At 41.5% G+C, this 21,983-nt stretch overlaps 1 protein-coding gene across 1 annotated transcript in view; it reads right to left on the reverse strand.

Moving 5' to 3' along the window:
• The window catches only part of creb3l2 (cAMP responsive element binding protein 3-like 2), a 24,422-nt gene extending 4,237 nt beyond the window's left edge, over positions 1-20,185 (reverse strand). The window contains exons 1-6 of the mRNA XM_070929152.1: positions 19,936-20,185; positions 1,676-1,919; positions 998-1,194; positions 817-895; positions 231-433; positions 1-89 (exon numbers count right to left, since the gene is read on the reverse strand). The exon at positions 1-89 is cut by the window's left edge and continues 58 nt beyond it. Of these exons, the coding sequence (XP_070785253.1) occupies positions 1-89; positions 231-433; positions 817-895; positions 998-1,194; positions 1,676-1,919; positions 19,936-20,034 (911 nt within the window). The 5' untranslated portion in view covers positions 20,035-20,185. The remainder of the gene's footprint in view (positions 90-230; positions 434-816; positions 896-997; positions 1,195-1,675; positions 1,920-19,935) is intronic.
• Between the last annotated feature and the right edge of the window lie 1,798 nt (positions 20,186-21,983).

Consider the following 21,983-nt stretch of genomic DNA (forward strand, 5'->3'; position numbering starts at 1 on the left):
GGCAGTTTGGTGGGAACTGGGTAACCTTCAGCCACCAGCGTGCGACGCTCCTCCTCAGTCAGGATCAGCGGGCCCGAACCTTGCAGCTTCTGCACACACAAGGAAACACAGACAGGACTGGTTATTAACATTATAAAACATATTTAATTTGATCCATGATAGTAGCATATGGAGTCAGGGCATCATTCACAGTACAAAGGATCTATCAGTACATATCAGACATTACTTACATGAGGAGCGGTGAGCAGAGGGGAGTTAGAGAGGCAGGAGGCAGCACGAGGCGACACCTTCAGGCTGGCCTGGGATGGAGGAGGGCTGGTGGGCGAGGCGGGGCAGGACAGGCTGGGTGGGGCGTGGACGGGGCTCTGGCTGCCCTCCGAGTCGCTGCCGTGGGAACTGGGAGGAGTGGGAGGCATCTGCAGCAACTCCAGACCTGAAACATGGTGGTTTACTGATTAGATTTGCTTTATTTAGTCTCATCCAGACAGAAAACCAGTGCAAGACAAAAATATATGAGGAAGTATTTTAAGATAAAAACTTCTTTCAGGATGATTTAAGTGCATTTTTGGATCCTGATTAAAGATGTTTCCTGCAACTGGCCATAGGGTCTTCTGCCCCTTCGAGTCTCATTACTGATACTTGCATTAAAAATAAACTACTGTATCAGTTAACTTATCAACTTGTGCCATGTTGCAGTCTGAGGGCATTATGAGGTATTTGAACAAGTGGCCTGCAGGGGTCATCGTAGCATCAGATAACTGATGCAACAGCAAGAGGAAGAGGAGGAGGAGGAGGGGGGACAGTTTAAATCCAGACCTTTGGGTGAAAGATTGAGAAACTGGTCCACTTCATGAGGTTCCAGTTTAATCTGGGGGATGATGTTCTCCTCTTTTATCTGTAAGCAGAGAAAGAGTGACAGGAACGATTAAAAGAGACAGAGTTACAAACCATCACTTTTCATCATCAGATCCTGAGCTCCCACCTTGATGCTTTTGACCTGGCTGTGGCTGTTGACTGTGGTCTGAGCTGGGGTGGCGGTGGTAGCAGGGAGGGCCACAACAGGGCCCTCAGGTGCTTGGGGCCCTGAAGCCAGAGACAGGGAGAGGGCGGGGAGGAGGGAAGGAGTCTCACACAGGAGGCTGTCAATGGCCTCCTCCTGATCCATGGGCCAGTCAGCTGAATCCCCATCAGACTCTGTAGCAGAAGAGGCGACATGGACTCTTGTTAGTGTATTTGTTTTTGTACATTTCATCACTTCATCACCATTTTGAAGGTGTCTGATGTTCTATAGTTTATGTTTTGATCCCCTTATGGTGCATAACTTGTCTCTTCATCTTTAATAGCTCTTTAATATCTCAGAAAGACCCTCAAATGGGCAGTAAAGAACCCTTTATTAATGACTTTCTTACATTTTAACTGCATTAATAACACTTACAGCTGACTTAATAAGTCTCTGGCAATCCAAAAAAATGTTCTTACTACTGATTTGACAATTTCAGACTTATAAAGCATTAGTAGATCATTTATTAACCATGAAACCCTTACTTACAAGTCCTAAACCTTTTATAAAATGTCTTGTAAGAAGGCAACTGAGGCTGCAGCAGCAGAGTGTTTTGAATTAAACAAGGCTGCTTTTTATTTCTCATGAACTGAACTTCAATAATCGGTGTCCCACCTGCGTCGCTGCCTTGCTCTCCGGTCAGGTGCGACAGGGGGGACTGTGGTCGGCTGTCACCGCAGAGCGAGTAGCTGTGCTCGACCGTGATGTGAGGGGGGAGAGGGGAAGACGGGGACAGGTCGCCTCCATCCTCCCCCTCCATGGCCTCCACTCCGCCTCTCACTCCGGACAGGAAGGGGTCGCTGAGCAGCTGCCCCAGCAAAGCATCCTGGGAGAGGTCGTCTAGGAGCTCGGAGAAATGCTGAACAAAAGAAGAAGAAAATACTGTAAATATCTTTGGGGAATATTTGATACAAGCGTAAAATACGGCCACATGCAGGAGGAGACACACAATTACAAGAAGCCACATAGTTGGAGTCTACGACAGCCTGCCTGTAATTACAGATTGTTAAATATTTTTATTACTACCTTTGCTTGAAGTGTTCCCCCTGCTCTCACCTGGGGGAACACTTAAGCAGCCAATTAAAAACCTTTAAAATCGTCTCACTGAAGACAGACTGAAAATCTCACCGCTCCAGTTTCCCTTTCTGTGTGTGTGTGTGATTCTCGGTGTGGCGATACATTCACAAAACAGAAGTTAACACAGCCCTCCTCCTTCTCCTCCTCCTCTTTCATCCACCCATCCATCGTCTTCCCTCCTCCTTCACCAAATTCCTGCTGCATTTTTCTTTCCTGCTCTCTATCTTTTTCTACCATCTCTCAACAAGGTGAGTGTGCACAGATCTCCCTCAGGTGTTGTGACTAACAGAAACAAAAAGGCAACCAAAGCAAAGCCCTGCTGGTGATGTGTTGATTACATACTGACATACATCATCTCATCTGTGTGTGTGTGTGTGTGTGTGTGTGAAGTACATGCAGTACTTCTGTACTTCTTTGTATTTTCTTACACGAAACTAGAGACCTCTAATTACTGCGTTTAGTAAATCATCACCACCCAAACAATATGCCCTTAGGCTGCAATTTACAATTTTTTATATCAATAAGTCGTTTGGTCTACAAAATGTTAGGAAAAAGAGAAAAATATCCATCACAATCTGTCTTTAAATGTCTTGTTTTGTCCGACTAACAGTCCAAAACCCAGAAATATCCAGTTTACAAAGACATAAAACAGAGAAAAGCAGCAAATCCTCACACTGGAGAAACTGAAACCAGGTAACGGTTGACATTTGTGTTGAAGAATCAACGAAAATCTTGCTCTCAAATCAATGTACAACACAGTACAACACAGTATACAGTTACGCAGCCTAGAGTAAACAAGTACACATGAAAACTGCAACTGACATAAACAGTTTTGTGTCAAAACTGTGAGTTACGTTATATGTTTACACCCATATGCCGACTTCATAAATACATTTTTATACAGCGACAGTTTATTTTTCTCAGCAGAAATCATTAAATATTCATTTCATAATGCAAATGTGTGACATTCACATAAAAACTGCAAAATGAAACAGTCCTGTCCTCAGTTGAACTCATCGACCACCCCCCCCCCCCCCCCCCAAGAGAACGTGAAAATGTTTCTGATGCAACTTCAACTGCTGAAGTTCTGTTGCCGGGCAGAATACGCAGAATGTGTCCAATAGAATATTAGCCATGTCGGAACACTCTGGGCTCAGCCAATGAGACGGCAATAAACAATTTAAATCAAGCACACATGGAACTGTGACATTCTGAACTGTTGAATTATAAAAGAAAAGGGAAATCTACAGTTGAGACATTTTGTTTAGTTACGTAACATCAGACAAGAGACGAATGAAAAGTTGGACGTATGGATGAACTGACAGATTGATAAAGTGAGAGTGAACTCAAGATGGAGGACGGGAGGAAACAGGAGGAGGGTGGACGGCCGAACGCCAAGCATGTGGCTTCAATTACAGGCACAGAGAGAGAGAGAGACTTGACTTTTAGCATTTTCCTTTCACACACAGTGAAATGACCTCTTCACTCCATAAACACACAGCACACTCCTGCTGCCGTATGCTGCCCTAAATGGCCCTGTATCAGGCCTCTGTGTGTGTGTGTGTGTGTGTGTGTGTGTGTGTGTGTGTGTGTGTGTGTGTGTATAATGCAAACACCGACAGCATACCGTGAATCCATTCAAGGGGGAAGGCAAATATTTACACATTCATCCACCAATGGGTCCATTTCCATCTTTTAGAATCAGCGTGAACAAGCCATGATATGAATGTATGTTTAAGTGTGTGTGCATATATGTGTGTGTGTGTGTGTATGAATGCCTGCTGGGTGAATGAATGTGCACGTGCCAAAAACCATCACATTGTCGGCAAACATGATATTATTATACCTCCTCAGATCTGTCAGCGCACACCGACAGTTACGGGGTTTTTGCTGTGATGATGACAGTAATCATAATGTGAGCTCAAATGAATAAAATACCAGTTGTTGCTATTTACAATATAATTGCTGTACTGTGTGTCTCCAGGAAAAATGGAAAGTTAACTCTTAAAACTAAGTATTTATTTAAGTTTGAAGAAAAACCTTTGTGAAACTAAAATTATGGACTTTTTTACATAATAAACAGAAGTATGGCCCTGAATCATGTTCCATCTCTCGTATCGAGAAGATAAAGATCTTCACTTGCACAGCTGAGATCTGGTACTCTTCCTGTGTTGGCAGATTCAAAAGTATTCAGGGTGTGATTCAGCGAAAAATGTTCTTTTGAATTGTACACTATAATGATTGACCCTCAGTTAATGTTGCAACGCCTGTGAAGCTTTCCATTCCTGGACATTTAGTACCACTAAATTCATGATAAATAAGCTAACACTAGCTTCAGAGTTGGTTGAATATTGCAAAAGGGGTTTTAAATATGCACTTGATGGGGACACATAAGATATTATGCTTAAAAAAAACTGAAGCTAAAGCTAAAATGTCTCAAAAAGTCAGCCTTTTCTCCAGATATTGATCCATGTAGAAGACATGGAAAGAAAGAAGCAGTGTAGAGCTAGCTAGCCCTGCTATATTGTTCACACATCACCCTGTTTAGCTGCTTAGCTTACATACTGGGACAAGCAACAGAGGTGGTAATGTGGAATGAAATGCTCCTTGGTCTTGGAAGTAACACTGGGTTACTATTGTAGGTAGTAAGATAGTTAGCCAGACATGCTAACCTTTGCAGCAAGTTGTTGTATGCATGACACTGATAAAAAGTTATTAATCGAAATATAAACGTTTACCTAATGTTTTAGTATTTGCTGGTCCATGTACAGATTATCGGGATATACAAGTGTACAATTCTGGCAAGTTTTTAAATGATGCCTTAGAAGAAGTAAGAAAATGATACTGATTATGTTTCAGCCCAAAAAGAAGAGAAAACACCATGATTGTAAAGAAAAAGAGGGTGTAGTTTTTAGGGAGGAGTAATTACATACAGAACCAATCTTTAAAATAAAACTAAGCTGTATTTTGTGGGTTCAAATCCGGTTTATATGACCTTTGACATCACCCTTTTCTCCCTGTAGCTCAGTCCTGCAGAGAAGCTCTAAAATCATCTTAAATCTCAAATTTGCAAATAAATGCAACTAAACAAATAATCCACCCGGCATGAGGACACAGAAAGGAATAAAGCCTCATCTTGTTTAAGAAAAGGAAATGGGAGAGGTCCGACTCCGCCTGCATGAAAACAGAACCACACTAAAGACGCATAGTGAGGATTTATACACTCCCTGTCATTTTAGCAGTGGGAGTGAGTGGTTGTGGTTGTGTGTGAGTGTGTATGGAAGAAGAAAATGCAATGCAGGGCAGCAGACTGTGCTGCAGGGTCGGTCACTGGCCGGGTGTAACTCATCACACACACAACAGAAACCTCTTTGTCTATGCAGCCCAACAGAGAGGTGTTATTTAGGGCCAACTGAAACTTGACACTCTCCAGCTGGGAAACAGAACATCGAGAGTTGAAGCCCAAATGGGAAAAAATGGGAGTTTAAACTGGAACTAGGGCAAAAACCAGTAGGTCAACAACCACTCTGAAGGTGCAGTGGTGATAACAAAGAGGCTATTCTCATATTTTTCTGAATAACACTTCGCCTGTAACACATCGAAACAAGCAGAGAACATCGCTGCAAAGTGCAGATTGTAATCTTTTAATGAAGCCACAATGAAGTCTGTAGACGGAGGAGAAAATGCAGAGTGATTATCTCTCGAGTTCAGTGTTGCACATAGAAATCCTGCGTCATCCAAAGAGAGACAATGATCTTAATCACGTCAGAGCTGCTAATGAAGGAAAGACCCCAAACTAGGTCAGAAAAGTCGTTGCTGAACAAGCAGAGCTGAGAAATGGCGACAACTGCGGCATTTTGGATAAAACAAGAAACACAGTACTTAGCTAAATGCTAATGCTAGCATGCTCTCAGTGACAATGCTAACATGCTGATGTTTAGCAGGTAAAATGCTTACCATGTACACTATCTTTGATTAGTGTGTTAGCATGCTAGCATTTGCTAATTAGCACTAAACAGAAGTACAGACGAGGCTGATGGGAATGTCATTAGTTTTGCAGGAACCTGTTGATGGCCGAAATGAAAAGTGAGTGGATCATCAAAGTTATTACAATTCATCCTGAGGGGAGCGTGAATGTGTGTACCAAATTTCACGCCAATCAATCCAATAGTTGTCAAGTTGACAATTCCCTCAATACCACAAATATCACTGTCATGGTGGCACGAGAGGAAAACTCAAGGATCAGCAAAGTCAGTAGGATTCATCCTCTGGGGATCATGAATATATGTAAAAAATGTCATATTGATCGTTGCAATAGTCTGAACCGAAGCAGTGGACCATCTAAAAAAGTTTTAGATATATATTAAATACTTCACTCTATTGGGAAGCAATCACAAACAGGTGAAGGTAATTATTTTACTTTGAAAAAACGATTGGTACCCATTTCTTTTCACATTTTTGAATCATAAATAAATCACCACCATCACATGACTTCGTGTACGATAGAATACCAATAGGGTCAATAGTCCTGTTTCCTAAAAAAATCTATTTGGCTTGCTGAGTGGCGAGTGATGAGACTTGACAATAAAAGCCTGGACAGCTGTGTTGGTCACTAGTTAGCAGTTAAATTAACGGTCTGGGAGTGGGAAAGGGGTGGAAGGAATGTCCTCTCAGGTCTGTAACTTCTGTAAAGTAGGATGTGTGTGTGTCTGTTTTAACCCTTAATGACCAGAAGTTTAAACTTCGGAGACGGAAGAGAGGAAAGTTTGATGATGTAACACCTCCCTCCCCTGAAAAGGCAAAACCAGATGTGAAAGAGTAAAAAAGGCCTGACACACACATACAAACCCACACAGGCCCAAGGGTCACCTCCCTCGAATGTGTGTGTGTGTGTGTGTGTGTATTAGCATGTGTGTGTGTGTGTGTGTGTGTGTGTGTGTGTGTGTGTGTGTGTGTGTGTGTGTGTACCTTGCCCTGGACTCGCCTGTGTGTACTTTTGCTGATGATACAGCTTCACACACATGAATTTATGTCAAGATAAACTGAATGACTCATTTGTTTGATTTGGATCCAGATTGTGGACTTGTATCAGCCACTAGACTATCACAAATTACCAGCACGTGTAACCAGATAACCAGCAATAAAGTTTGAAGAGATATCTAACCATTTATCTGCTTTATCTGCTGCTGTACCTTATACTTTAACTTATACCCAATTGCTGCGATTTGCATTTTCTTCTAAATCTGTTTTTCCAAGTGTCCTGGGCAAGACAGGCAACAGAAATACTACAGTTATATTCAGGCTCGGTCCAAACACGCTCCGTAATAAATGAAATACCCAAAGCGTGCACTGAGAAGATGCATGCATAATACATCCCCATATTCGAGCACAGACAAGAAGGTAGTGGAAACAAGCCTTTTTTTTTTAGCCACGGAAGAGAAACAAGCTTTGTTACTAAAATAAAAAAACAATTTCAGTGTTGGTTTTGTTGCTGGTTTTCAAATGTGAGGCATCAAGTACAACTCCAGGTTATTACATGAAGAAACAATAAAACGTATTTTGATTATTATACAAAGTCATTCTTCCACTGATGCCCTGCTTGTTTAGATGCTTTGCTTAATGGTATTTTGGGACAGGAGAGGAAAATGTTATTTGTTCTTCTTCTCTATCCTCAGTCTCCCAGCCAGTCTAACATTCTTGTAATATCCAGTTCCTCTGCCTTCTTAGTCCCCCATTTTGGCTAAATTCCCAAAATACTTTTAAAAAGCACAACATTTACATATTTGAACCTCAGTTGCTATAGTTACTGAAACTGGTGTGTCCCTCTCTTGCAGCTGTGAGCCAAAGTGCAGTAAGCATCTGCTGGAATGCTAACAATGTGTGCAAGCTGTTTTAACACTTAGCTGAAGTACATGTGTAGAAACTTTATGTGCAGAGCGGCAAGGATTCCCTCACTGGCTCTGAATACAAATCTCTAATACTTGTCAATAACTTGCAAGTGCAAAAAGTTGAGTCAAATCGAGTCAGGAAATCTGGGTTTGAGCAGTCTACACAGCTGGAACGACAACTTTTGATTCAAACACGGCATCAGATTTTGATCCGAGAACCATTTTAAATCCAAGAGGTTTCTAAAAATTACAAAGATTTTGTCTTTTATTCCAGTGTCAAAGTGTAAAAGTTTGTCCTGAAGGTAGCGTCACAAGAAACATCATGTTGTTTCCTAAAAAAGCTTTGTTCTCTGTACGGTGGCCATTTTAGGACATCTCACACGTTTGACAGGCTCAGCTTTTCATCAGTCGAACCTGTACTTGAACACAGCTGTGTTTTGAGCTGAATGCTAACATTAGCGTGTTAGTGTAGCATGCTTAAGTTTGTTAGCACGATAGCATTAAACTCAAAGTAAAGCTGAGGATGATGGAAGTTCAACAAAAGAGCTTTTTTGTTAGTTATATTAAGAATACTCGTGTGGATGAGAGAGACGCAACTGTCCAGGTTGTTGTTAAGTCCACTTTCATATAAGAAATAAATTCTTCCTTTTTGATTATTGTGAAAAACATCTTTAATACTTTAGTTAACTACCATGTGAACTGAAAATGACGTCTATGTCATGTTTTGGTTGAGGCAAAAGAAAACAAAATAACAGCCTCTCCCCAACAAGAGCCTAGAATATATATAAAAACAGCTGTTCAATGCTCATACATTACTAAGTAAGGTATATATGATCAAACCCACCACAAGCTGCACCGTAAGGAGCCAATACAAATGTCTTCGAAACAACGAAGACCGTTAGATGTTTGCCAGATTTCAGCAGAGTCGGACCATGGATCAGATAAGCCTTGATTGTCAACAGGACCACTTGTCATTTGTCGTAACAGAATTGAGACTTGAGGCTGGTACGCTGTCTTTGCTGTGGCACTGATATCATGTGTGTCAGCATAACAAGACAAATCACAGGCCTTGGACGGCTTCTGCTATCTGGGTCTTATCTGGAGGGGGGGTCCAGCCCAGCACCAAGGCTTCATGTCTGGACTGTGTCGGACCACTCACAGGGTGCAGCTTCATGTGTGAGAACATCATTTCTAACGCAGTCTGTGGCTGCTTGTCTCCACATGCAGACACACAAACACACATCTGTCTCATTGACATCATTCGTTCCACAATGTCTGCGTCCCTGGAAAGAAATGAAGTCAAAATGACCTCGCTTCGCAAAAATGTCCTCATTCCAGGGGAGACCCGGACTGGTTCTCACAAGATTAAGAGTGCAGCTCACACACTCCCTGACCCAGATTCTAGACATCGATCCCAGCTCGATTTGCAAAACCTGTCTGCTAATCAAGGACGCCGTAAGGAAAAAGCAGAACAGTCATGGAAGGAAGAAAAGCAGCAAAGAATCTCCTGCGAGGAAATCCTGACATGATGAGGGCAGGCTTGTTTTTTTCTAACCAACAGTCCAAAACCCCCAAAATATTCAGTTTATTATCACATGAAACAAAGAAAACAAATCCTCACAACTAGAACCTCAGGGAACTGAGTATCAAAGTAGTTTATGATTGATTAACTCTCATTAATGTTTAAAGTTAGTAGCCTGAGTAGCAAAATGTCTGTAGCACCAAGAACTCATACCTATTCCTGGTGAGCACTGAGGCAGACACTTCACACACCCGACCCTCAAGGCAGATTATCTTCTCGGGGTCAAAGGGCAAAGTGACTAATCACATACTTTAGTTTGAGGTGTATCTGGGGAAGGAATTTGTCCCAAAAAAGGGCCCGGGAAATTTATATTCAACATCAGATATCAGCCAACTGTAGCTAGCACGCAATATGCTTGATTACATATATTGTATAGCTGAGAAAAAACAAGAAATGGCATTAAAATAGTCCATTTTAAAGCTCCTGAACATATAAAAATAGCAACATCTGCCTTGATATTATCATATATTTGGGGTGGAGGGGGAGGAGTGATGGTTAACGGATGTAAACAACAGGATGCGAGACAGAATAACAGTAGGCGAGACATCCAGCAGGGCCGCCGGAGTTTACTCTGCACCCACAGGCCAGGATAAGAATACACATACAAAAACAAACAACGTCACAATGTGAAAGAAATCACAGCAGATCCTTTACAGACCGGTTTCCAAACCTAAATGTCCCATTTCCTGTTTAACACCGAGGCCCCAGACCTCTTTTCAGTCCCATTAATGTTTCACACTTGGATAAAGGACGGCCTTAAAGTCAGGATTTATTCAGAGACACGACAGGAAGCGTGTTAAAAATAGGAAGTGTGACAGTGGAGACAGGGAGATGTCGCCTTCACCGAGTAGAAAACGTTCCGAGTCAAAGTTCAAAACTATGAGTCAGTCGTTATCTGAGGGCCGCTGTGCCGATATTAGAGTGTGTGTGATTAGTAATACAGATGAACAGTCGACAATAAAGAAAAACAGACCTAGAGGATTACCAATGGAAAAACGGTCTCCTCCGAGGCCCCCCTTCTTGTAAACCCCCCCCGTCTGGCTCCTGAAGCTTCCCAAAAGTTGAAAATCCCACCACTAAAACACACACACACACACAAACTTTCCAGTCTTGCTCTGTCATACTGACCGATCACAGAGTACAACCCCCACTCTTCCCACACACATCCAAACACACACTGACCCTCCAGATGTTACACAATGACTTCACCACAGTTACACTGAGGCCACAGTAGCAGCCTGAAAATACCTGTATTTAAGGCTGATAGCTGCTTTTACAAATCCCACCAACAATAAATCCCTCTAACAAGTGTTGTCTGTTAATCCAAAGCCTGACATATATTCTTCCTTTGTGACATAGAGCTGCATGGTTGTCCAAAAACCATTAAGAACACATCAATCCCACATACACCGTCCTGCTGCCCCAAATACTGAGCACCAAATGTGGATTAATCCGCCGCTGAAAATAGTCCCCAACAAAAGCACTATTTATTTCTGTTTGAGTGACGTTTGCTAAAAACTACAGTGACCAGCAGTTTAAAGAAATAGTCGGCACATGACAAAAACACAACTTGTCGTTTTTGATTAACAAGATATAACTTTTAATTAGAGAGTTTATAGAGGAGCTGCTAGCTGTTTCCCCCTGTTTCCAGTCTTTATGCTAAGCTAACCTGCTGCTCCCTGTAGCCACATTTAAATATGTGTATTTCCCAAAATGTCGATTTATTCCTTTAAAGATTTACGTCTTCAGCAGGAACCAATGATCGCAATGTGACATTTTCATCAGTTTTCTCTGGAATAAAACATCCTCATTTCCATGACAACTGGGCGACTCCATCTGTTTGGGAGAGATCGTGTGATACGATTGAAAGCTCCAGAACAGCTTCATATCTATCTAGAGTCCATATCGACAATGATTTTAACGAAAACTTTGTGTTTATCATGATTTGGGACTAAATATTGGCATCATCAAATCAATGTTTGGTCCACTTCCTGTCCTCAAACACAGCTGTCAGACGCTGAGAGGCTGTTTGTGTCAAACAAAAGCACAGCTGCCTTCTGAGGTCTCTCATCCTGAGTGTGTACGCTCGTTATAAACTGGGTCAACACACACACACACAAGTTTTTCCATCTACCCAGTGTAACACTGACCGGTCATCAGGTACTATTACACACACACACACACACACACATCTCCAGACTTTGCTCAACCAGTGAACTCACTCACCCTCTCTACTCAAACACACACTGAAAGTTTTTCTCTTCTTTTGTGTGTTTTTTTATTTTCTCCTTCCAACAGAAACTGCTCATTCTCTCGTCTTCCTTTCCATCAACTCTCTCTAGTTTAAAACCACTTCAAGTATCATCTGTGAATCACTTCGAGGCGTCGTGTCTCAGTCTTCTCTCGTGTGTTTATCTGGTTGCTGCAGGATTATCCCCCAAACAGTTGTTGTCAAGATCAGTAAAGATCTCCTATTTTAAGTTGTCTTATTTCCACCAAAATACCAACAACTCTCGTTGCGCTGCCTCCACCTCCTGCTGGATGCTGGCTAAAAACTGGGTCACTGCAGGTCTTTGCTGAGTCCCCATAGTGAGGGGTTTTAATCCCTGGAAGAGGCAAAACACTCCAGGAAACTTGTTTGGGCGCGCCGCTGATCTTAATTCCTCCATTAAAGCGGAGCTCGCTGAGGCGGATGCTTGCCAAGTAGAAACACACTTGAATGTCAAGTCATAAACACACACACACACACACACACACACACACACACACTGAACTTTGCATGGATGAATGGGCTTGTTCATGTCTCTTCGAATGAAAAGGTTCATGTAAGAGAAAGGTGTGATGGGGAGTTGCTCTTTGAGTGGAATGCAGAGACTTTGGCCAGGTACGATTTGAGCCAATACGTGGGTTTTAAAATATTGATATCACTACTGATATTATGGATTCAAGATAATAAGTAACATTTTTGCAATATTTTATATCTTGGTTGCTGAGAAAGCAGGTAAAAGTCATCCAGACACATCACATCCCTTTCCCTTCTCATTGACGAAAAGCAAAGCACGCCGTTGGTGGTGTTAAGCGGTCCAACAAGAACAATTATAACACATTACAGTATCTCAAGTAGCCAAACTATGCTTGGCGGCCAACAGTGGTCCAAATCAGGGACATTCCTAGGAATTATGCCAACATTCGGTGCAAATGCAGGAAATAGTGTGCACTATATTTATCAAGGTGGAAATTAAGGGTGTGGAGGTTTGGGTGCTAAATGGTCTTGTAGTGCGTCTGACTTTCATGTTAGAGACAGAAGTTCCCGTCAAAGACCTGCAATTAATGTTCAATAACCACCATCTTTCCTTAAGTGTTTTAGTTGTGAGAAGTTTTAAAACGTTGGACATATCCAAAAAAACAACTTTTATTTTGCAGAATCTTCCAAGATCAACGTTCTTCTCCGCTATAATGAGGTTGCAGCCAACTGCCAGACTCAAGCCAGACTTTATTAATAATATGCCAGAAAGCATTCTTTCAATTCCAATTCAAAGTGCAGACGCTGCCCTGAAGTTGGAGCGGAGTCTGCTCCCTAAAATCCCAGCCAGCTAGACATTTGGTCACATTTGGTTGTCTGACACTCAACTGGTTAGCTGGAGGAAAGGCAGAAAATCAAGACTTTAAAGTTAAATGAAAAGACAAACACGTCAAAAGAAGAAGAGGAACAGTTGAAGAGCAAAAGAAAGACGAATGACCCATAGAAGAAGTCAGGAAGAGAAACAAGGAGGTTAACAAGCAGTGAAGACGTTTCTGGCATTTTGGACAGGAGCCGACTCGTCCCAACTCTCAGCTCACCCTGGAGGAGTGACTGAGGAGGAGGAGGAGGAGGAGGAGGAGGAGGGCTGGAAAGAGGGGGTGAAAGGTTAACTAGACGGATGGAGAGGTTTCTGTCTTAAAGTGGTCTTGATAGAACACTTGGAGTCACCACAAGTCGGGATATGAGCTGCAAGATCCATAAAAACAACATCAAAGCGGAGCTGGTCTCACAGCTCAAACACCTCACTGTTTAATAAGCAGTTTACAGGCTTTAAACACTTTGATGTCTCCAACAATGAAGCTCACGACTGCAAAAACTAAATACATTGAAATTCTGTTGACTCTACAACTTTCAAGTCTATAACATGTGATGATATTCTGTTTTTTTTCTCCATAAAATGCCCAAAAAGTATAAACTGCAGCTCAAAATTCAACCTCAGTACTTTTAAAATTGATATATGTCCAAAAAAATCTAGCTGCAACTTTAGAGAAACTGCTTCCTGGCTCATTTTAGGGCTTGGTGTATAAGCTACTCACAGGGATCTTAAATCCACACCCTGCTAACCACACACACCAGCTCACACACAGCCATTAAAAAAAAACCTTCGAAACAAGAGGGGGGAAGATGAAGGACAGGGAAATAGAGAATCAAGAGACAGACAGAAGTACAGACAGGGGACGTAAATTTAGCTTTGCCTCCGAGAACGAAGGCTCCTGTGGATTTTCCATAATGATCCCTCACACACTGATTACTACCTTCGCTTTGCTCTCAAATGGCCGCCTGCCTGCAGCGAACCGGAGTCTGAGTCCACTTTCAAAGTCGGGGGAGAAGTTGCATCAGATTTAAAATAAAAAAAGAGAGAGAGAGAGAGAAAAACGTGTCCTCCATGTGCACACCATCTGTGGACCGCTGTCACTTTCTAAAGCCAAAAGAGTTGGCGTTGAAGTGGGGGTTCAGAGACACCCTTTAGACCCCAAGACACCAAAACATCCAAGTAAAATCGGATCAAAAAGTCACATCAAACTGTCTTCCTTATACAACCAGTGTAGTGATGATTTAAAGAGTAATGAGAGCAGTAATGATGATTTCTTTTGCATATCTTGCCTCTAAATTTAACTGAGATTTGGTCCACTGGGAACCAATTACACGACTTTCATCTACAACCCAGGTTAGCTCTCTCAAACACGCCTTGCTGTCCAAAAAGAAAAAGCAGTTTTCTGACGTCATGTTGTTTCTACAAGCAGCAGAAATATAAAATCTGTAACTTCTTTGTGTTTTATTTCTGTCTGTATCCTGCAGCGTAGACCAACCTGAAGATCCGGCACCACACCTGCAGTAATAACACCGTGTGCTTCATTATTCAGCCTTTATCTGACACTCCAGCCGTGTTACAGATAGAGAGGCTGCTCTGGTTGTAACATTCAAAATGTATGCGTGTCTCTCTCTTCAGGCTGACACAGCAGACACATGGACCATTCAGAGAGAGACAGAGCGAGACAGAGCGAGGCCACCGGAGAGCAGGATGCCCTGCCCCGACGGAGAACAGGCTCTGCACTGTGAGCACATGGATCCAGCTGTTTACTCTCCACTCTCTTTATGTGTGTTCACTTTTGTTGAATTAAATAACTCCATCCTGAGTGTGTGCTGAGCTGCCGAAGCCATCATGAATATTAAAAGTGGTAGATTTACTCAAGTACATGGAGGTATTTGTACTTTCCATTTCATGCAGCTTTATACTTCTGCTCTACTACATCTCAGGGGGAAATATTATACTTTTTACTGCACCACATCTGTCTGAATACATCCACCTCTGCATATTAATAAAACGCTGCATCTATAGACAGAGGTGAGTCTTTACCTGCAGGTATGCTCTGTGTTATGTAAGCAGAGACACATAGTTGGAAAGCCCTGGAGCATGTGCAGAGCAAATATACTCTTTTCCTCTGCATGTGAGTCTCTTCTCTCCACGAGTACAACATGTGCTGAGAAACACGCCAAGTTGGGTTTTTTTTTTAAAGAGTTTGTGCATGAAGAAAAATGCATTTAAATTTAAGGCCACTCTCTCGCCTCAGTCTATTTCCTGAACTGTCTGACAGAAATGTGATCTCAGTGTCATTTTGGATGCAGCTGACCTTTATCTTTAATCAAAATATGTCTCATATGATCCAGTCCACCTCTAATATAATACTGACCACTGTACACTGATTACTTTACATTCACTAAATCACTGATTATTGGATATTTAACCTGAACTGATTCAAAAAAATATGTTTTGTTTGGATTTTATTTGTATGTGAGAATGTTTTATTGGTATTATCCTGAGTTTCAGTGGAGAGTTTCAGTTTTAAGTGGCTGTAAAAGTAACTTTCTGTCTTGAAAACTGTCAAATGTTAAGAAAGAAAGATATTGATTAGCATAAAACGTTTGTTGGCATATGTGAGATACGTTCCTGTAGGGTGCTGGCTGAGTATAAGACAGAACACTTTATGTAGACTGATCAAATGTTCTGCAGTTCCCCTCAGTTTGACGGAGCTTTTTAGTGTTTTTAAGCTCATTGTTTTGGGTTTTGCAACTTTACTGTTTTGTTTCAGCCTCATCGCGCTGATCAACCTTGTTTATACAAAATAGTTTGGATAAACCAGCAGGTGAACATGGTGGAGCATTTGGCAGCTAAAGCTAAAGAGCCAGATATTTCCCTCATGAGTTGGTGGAGACCAAAAACAGAGCTAAAAGAGAGAGAATACTGGAGCAACAGTGAACAAATCTAAAGATTCTGGATGCAAAATCAGTCAATGAAGATGGATTATCCAGATGTACAGTCGCAGCCGAAGACACAGATGGGAATCCTAAGTTTCCTAAACGCAAATGCAGACATTTGGTCAAACTGAGATGGTTATCTTCCAGCTGTGCAACACTTCATGATGTGTAGATTCACAGTTTACACGGTTAAATCATCAGGGCAGTCAAATCATAAGCAAAACCCGTCACCACACAAAACCCGACTGACAAGATCTTTCGGAGTGTAACAATGAATATGTGGGTCATTCATTCCAACAGAAACACTACTGTCTATGTTTTCCAACAGAATTTATAATTTGTGATTAATTGAGCCAAACAGGAAGCGATGATTTAAATTTGATAATTTTTTTAAATTGTAATCTGGATTTGGTTCTCCCTGTTTCTGGTTTTCCCTCCCTGAAATAGTTATAAATCACGTCACACAAACACGTTTATTACTACTTCACATCAGCGTCAAATACGATTGTTTCTGACGCAGATGAATGGAGATGAAAGAAGACTCCACCTTATTATTCTAAAACCTGAGGAACTTGATCGTGATGTAAGCTTTCACGTGGACTGGAGGGAGATGGGAGGGACCTCTGACTGATGAGAGAAGCAGGCGTTAAGGTCGAGGCTCCCACTCAGGCTGCCGGCCGAGAGGGTTTACATTGTTGTGAGGAATCCCAAGTCAACAAACCCCCGGAGAGAGAAAGTGAGAGTGAGACCCGACCAAACAAAGACTCCAGTCTGCTTCTCAAGCTGCCTGAGATTCAAACACTACAGTCTTGTTGCTCTCCACATTCATGCACCCCCCCCACCCTCACACACATACTATTCATGATTTACTATATATAGAATATTCACCGCACTAACAAGAGCATCTTAGTGCTGCTTCTTAACACAACCTGGTCTTTGTGCAGGTATTTCAAACACCTGGGGCCAAATGTAGATATAAAGACATGCATGCGTCAGTTCACACACCTAAACTGGTATTCTCAGAAGAAGAAGAATGTGTGCCACTCATGCAGACTTCAGACCAGCCGTACACATGTTTTCTAGAGCCAGATGTGGGTGATATGAGAAGGTTAAATGTAAGGTATAAAAGAGGTGGACATGTCCACCGTGGACTACCGCTTTGAAGCCTTGACTTTGGCATTTTGGCCGTCGCCGTCTTGGTTTTTTGGAACCAGAGGTGACCGTATTTGGACGAGAGGGTGCAGCTGGGGATCTGAGAACCTGAAGACACTATGCACGCTGACCTCTACCTGCAACCTGACTGCACCTGACAGGTCAATCACAAGGCAGCCATGATGTATTTTACTGTAAATGGGACCATAATTTACTAATGAACATCATGCTGTATTGAAGAAGACTTGAAACTAGCGATTGAGACCATAAACTCATTAAGAAAATGTCTACTGAGGTAATAAATCAAGTTAGAAGTAGGGTCATTTTCTCATAGACTTCTACACAATCTGACTTCTTTTTCAGATATCACCGCGATATCGACACTAATACTGACACTTTTTATTATTAAAAGCAGCTAATGTGATGAAATACAGCAGGAAAGAGCAACGTGTCTCGATTTATGAGCTTAAACAACAGTTTACATCTATTAGCTATACCTGCCTATCCTGTAGAGGGTCACCTGGGCCTGGGGGGTAACGGGGGTAAAACCCTGGACAGGTCACAACCATTCATCCTATAAGCAATTTAGAGTCTCTAATTAAGCTAACCTGCACTGTGGGAGGAAGGAGAAACTGGAGCTTTTGGAAAAACCTTGGTAGGGTTTTTTTTTTGCCATTTAGCTAATTAGCTTCAGTAGCTCTGTGGGCGATATTTCTATCTTTGTTTTCATCACTTAATACCGTGTTGATCAGCAGGTCAATCTCCTAAAACGTCCTGTTATCTTTCTCTGCAACAGACGAAAGCACAGATGCATCTCGGTGGGTATTTGACAGGAATTGTAGCCTCAGGACTTGTTTTAAAAAGGTTCACAGCTTGAACGCTCAGAAGCTTTAACAGCACAAGTCTTTACCTGTCGGCAGGTTTGCCTACAAGAGTCTGTGTGTGTGTGTGTGTGTGTGTGTGTGTGCCTGGTCTCAGGGCTCAGCAGGCCTCTGTGGTGTCTGATTCCCGTCCTGCGAGCCAGCTGGACTTTTTTCCCCTGTAAACCCAAAAGCCCCTCCCATCCCATCGTCTACATGTGCACACAGACACTCTCTCACACACACACACACACACACACACACACACACACAGTCTCTGTCTCACTCTCTCCGTCTCACACACTCTCGTCTTGGCTGGAACACATACTTCAAGTTACATAACTGAAGGCGAAAGGCCATTTTAAAGCAGGGCTCGTTCTACTGAGGAGACGCTCTGTGTGTGTGTGTGTGTGTGTGTGTGTGTGTGTGTGAACTATTTCTACTATATTTTACCTATTAATGCAGGTTATCAAGTAAAACACACATACAGCATAATGATCAGTAATCCTGCATAATGGTTAAAATTTACACATAAACTTCTTTAGACTTAAAATATTCAACTCTCTTCTAGAAATGTCGTTAATATATTCAACTAATTTGCGACAACAAGTACGTTTTGGAAGAAACTAAATGCCAAAATAAATAAACAGTATATAATAATTTCTAGGAGACGTTTTGTTTCGTATACATGGGATGCCAAACTTTTCTTTAAAGCAAAATGTCATCATTATGAACATTAAGCTCATATTAGGTCAAATGAGCCACAACAGCATATTTATGACCAAAGGAATCGATATAGACGTATTGGGGAGGATATGATATGAAACAACCTGGGAACACACTGGGTGTTTTATTTTGAAGGTCACCCAGTGGTTGATAGAAGAGTGGTGTCATTATTAATTGTTTAAACACCCTCCTGAGCTCCCAGCCTTCTCTGGGACGTCCTGATCTTCATCAGAAATATTTAACATTTTCATCATAACAGCTGGTCCAGCAAACGAGGATGGATGAAAACTCTGCATATAGATATTTACTGTTTCAGGTCCTCCAAATGAACTTTTTGTCGACAGAAACAACATTTTTGGTCATTTATCAAACAAAAATGCAAAATTTTCTCCATTTCCAGCTTCTGTGCTGCTTTTCTCTGTTTTGTATCATCGGAAAAATTAATTGAACTGAATATTTTTGGCTTTTGGACAGTTGGTCAGACAAAACAATCAATTTTAAGATGGGAACATCTGATGGACAGTTTCCACTTTTTCCTGGCATTTCACAGATTAAACGATTATCATTGTATGGAAAAAGTCTTACGTCCCAGACTAAACTGAGTACAGGTGGGTTTCCCATCTTTCCCAGTGTTCATATCTTTAAATTATTGTTTGTATTTTACGTATAAGGGTCTGTCATTTTGGAGATTTTGTCACCATCTTGCTAAAAACATATTTAAAAGAAAAGAAAATGGTGAAATAAAGACGATTACAAGTCTGAGAAAGAGTCTAACTTGCATCCTGGACCTCAAGGCTCAAGTTGTGAATGGAGAGCCGGGTGGCACACACACACACACACACACACACACACACACACACACACACACATTACCCTCCCCCCTCAGGTCAACTAAAACCTCAATCAAAATGAGATAAAGGTGATTATTTCCCACTCATGAGCTGCAGAGCCAATCACCAGGCCCTGATCAATCACTCACACGTTTCCTTTACCCCCCCCGCCAATCAATTCATCCCTGATCGATAACTTACATTGGTGTACAGCGCACAGTCCATTTCCCCGGCTTCAGACAGCTCGCTGAGGTTCCTGTCCCAGTGCAGAAACGTTTCACTACTGTCCAGGATCTCCATGGTTCCCTACACAGAGACTCTCGGTGGCCTTGTGGTTTGTTGTTGTTGCTTTTTCTCCTCCAGCAGCGACACAAGAAGAAGAAGAAACTCAGCAAAGCAGTGAGACTGGAAACCAAACTCAAGCTCCAACTCCGGCAACAAAAAAAAAGTTCCAAACAACTTGTAAAGGAAAAGAAACACAAAAAAAAGTAGAAAGACGTCCAGGCGGCGCAGACTCAGCTGGGTTAATGTGTGTTATGTGAGAAAGCTGCAGCGGTCAGACTGAAGCTGAGAGTTGTTGTTGTTGTTGTTGTTTATCATCTCCTCTCTGATTCAGGGGTCTACAGTCAATTCGCAGCAGCCTCTCTTTCCTTTTCTTTCCTCCTGCTCCTCCTCCTCTTCCTCCTCCTCCTCACAGCCCAGACACTCAGGAATGTGTGGGCGGAGTCACACAGAGGCAGAAGAGTCCGGAATAAAACTGAAAATAAAAAGAGTAAAAGTTAGTGCGACTGTTAACGTGAATGTAATACAACACACTGGATGTTACACTGTAGGGTATATAATGTGTTGTGATTCATCTGTTCCAGCTGTTTATGACACAAGCGTCAATTCTTCACATTGACAAACTAGAGCTTCCTGTTTTGAATTTCAAAATAAAGGCCCGCAGTAAACAGAAAACAGCATATTTTAAATTATGCTGAAGTAAAAATAATATTTTCAGTCTTAACTTTTAAGACAGCTGCATGAGAAGTCCTTAAAGCGCTCTGAGGAATTGAAATTGAAGCAATCTGCAATTCCATGACAACTGCATCTGCTGAGGAAGATCGTGTGATATGATCAAAAGCCCCAGAACAGATGCTACAGTATATCACTTAATGGAACTTCTGCTTGAGTGGTCTGTTGTTCTGTAAACTACTGTTTCCGAGGTCTATTAAGGTCTTTGTGTGTGTTTATTATGATTTTAATTATTATTCATTCTTTTCCCTACGAGACAAATAGGTGACTATATCAATAAAATTATTATTATTAATTTTAATTATTATTATTACTTACAAACTATCTTTTACTTACTTACTGGAAAATTATATATATATATCTTAATATGCAATCTGTCCTGTTAGAAATGTTTTACGCTTTTATTTGTACATTTCTGTCATTTCCGGTCTCACACTACTTACTTCCGCTACCTTGACGCAGCTTCTATAAACTGAATCCACAGGTTTTCCCTCACAGCCCCGCCCACATCCAGCTGACCGACCAATCAGAACACTCCTCTGTTTAAAGCCCGTTCGACCGTGCAGCGCAGCCCCCCTGCCTTTAATTGACAGGTGACGCAGCCAATCAGGAAATAGTTAGAGAATTCTGAGACCAATCATTTTAGGCCAAGAATACCTTTCACTAAAGGCCGCCCCCGTTGTCACAGAAACAGCCAATCAACGCCCTCTAGTGAAAAGCATTTAGAAAAGTTAATAAGAATTAAATAATTAAAAAATACTTGCTTTTAATTCACATATTTTCATAAAATACACTTTTATATCAGTTTTTCTTTGACTTGTCTTTATGATTTTTTTTTTTTTTTTTACATTTCTCAGTTTGTTTTTAATGTTTTATGTGTATCTTTTCTCTCTCCTTTTTCTCCCCTCTAAAGTGCTTTCTAAGTGAATTTAGGAAGCAGTTATTAATGCAGGGGAGTTCATTCACACACATCTCTGTCTCGCTCTGACTGTAGAGGATGAACACAAATGTGAACATAGAAAAAAGAAAAAGAAAAATAGTATGGAAAAAGGTCTATTACAGCAAAATGAACCTGCTGTGGTGAGCTGAAAACAACCAACCAGGTGCTGAGGAAGGAAATGAAACACAGATAAGAGATAACAGCTGATGAGAGAGTGACAGAGCAGAAAAAACATTCAAAACATCAGATACAAACTCTTATGTTCTGTTATAACTCTGCACAACTCGGGGATGTG

The sequence above is a fragment of the Enoplosus armatus genome, chromosome 22 (genome assembly GCF_043641665.1).
Source record: "Enoplosus armatus isolate fEnoArm2 chromosome 22, fEnoArm2.hap1, whole genome shotgun sequence".
NCBI classification, from domain to species: Eukaryota; Metazoa; Chordata; class Actinopteri; order Centrarchiformes; family Enoplosidae; genus Enoplosus; species Enoplosus armatus.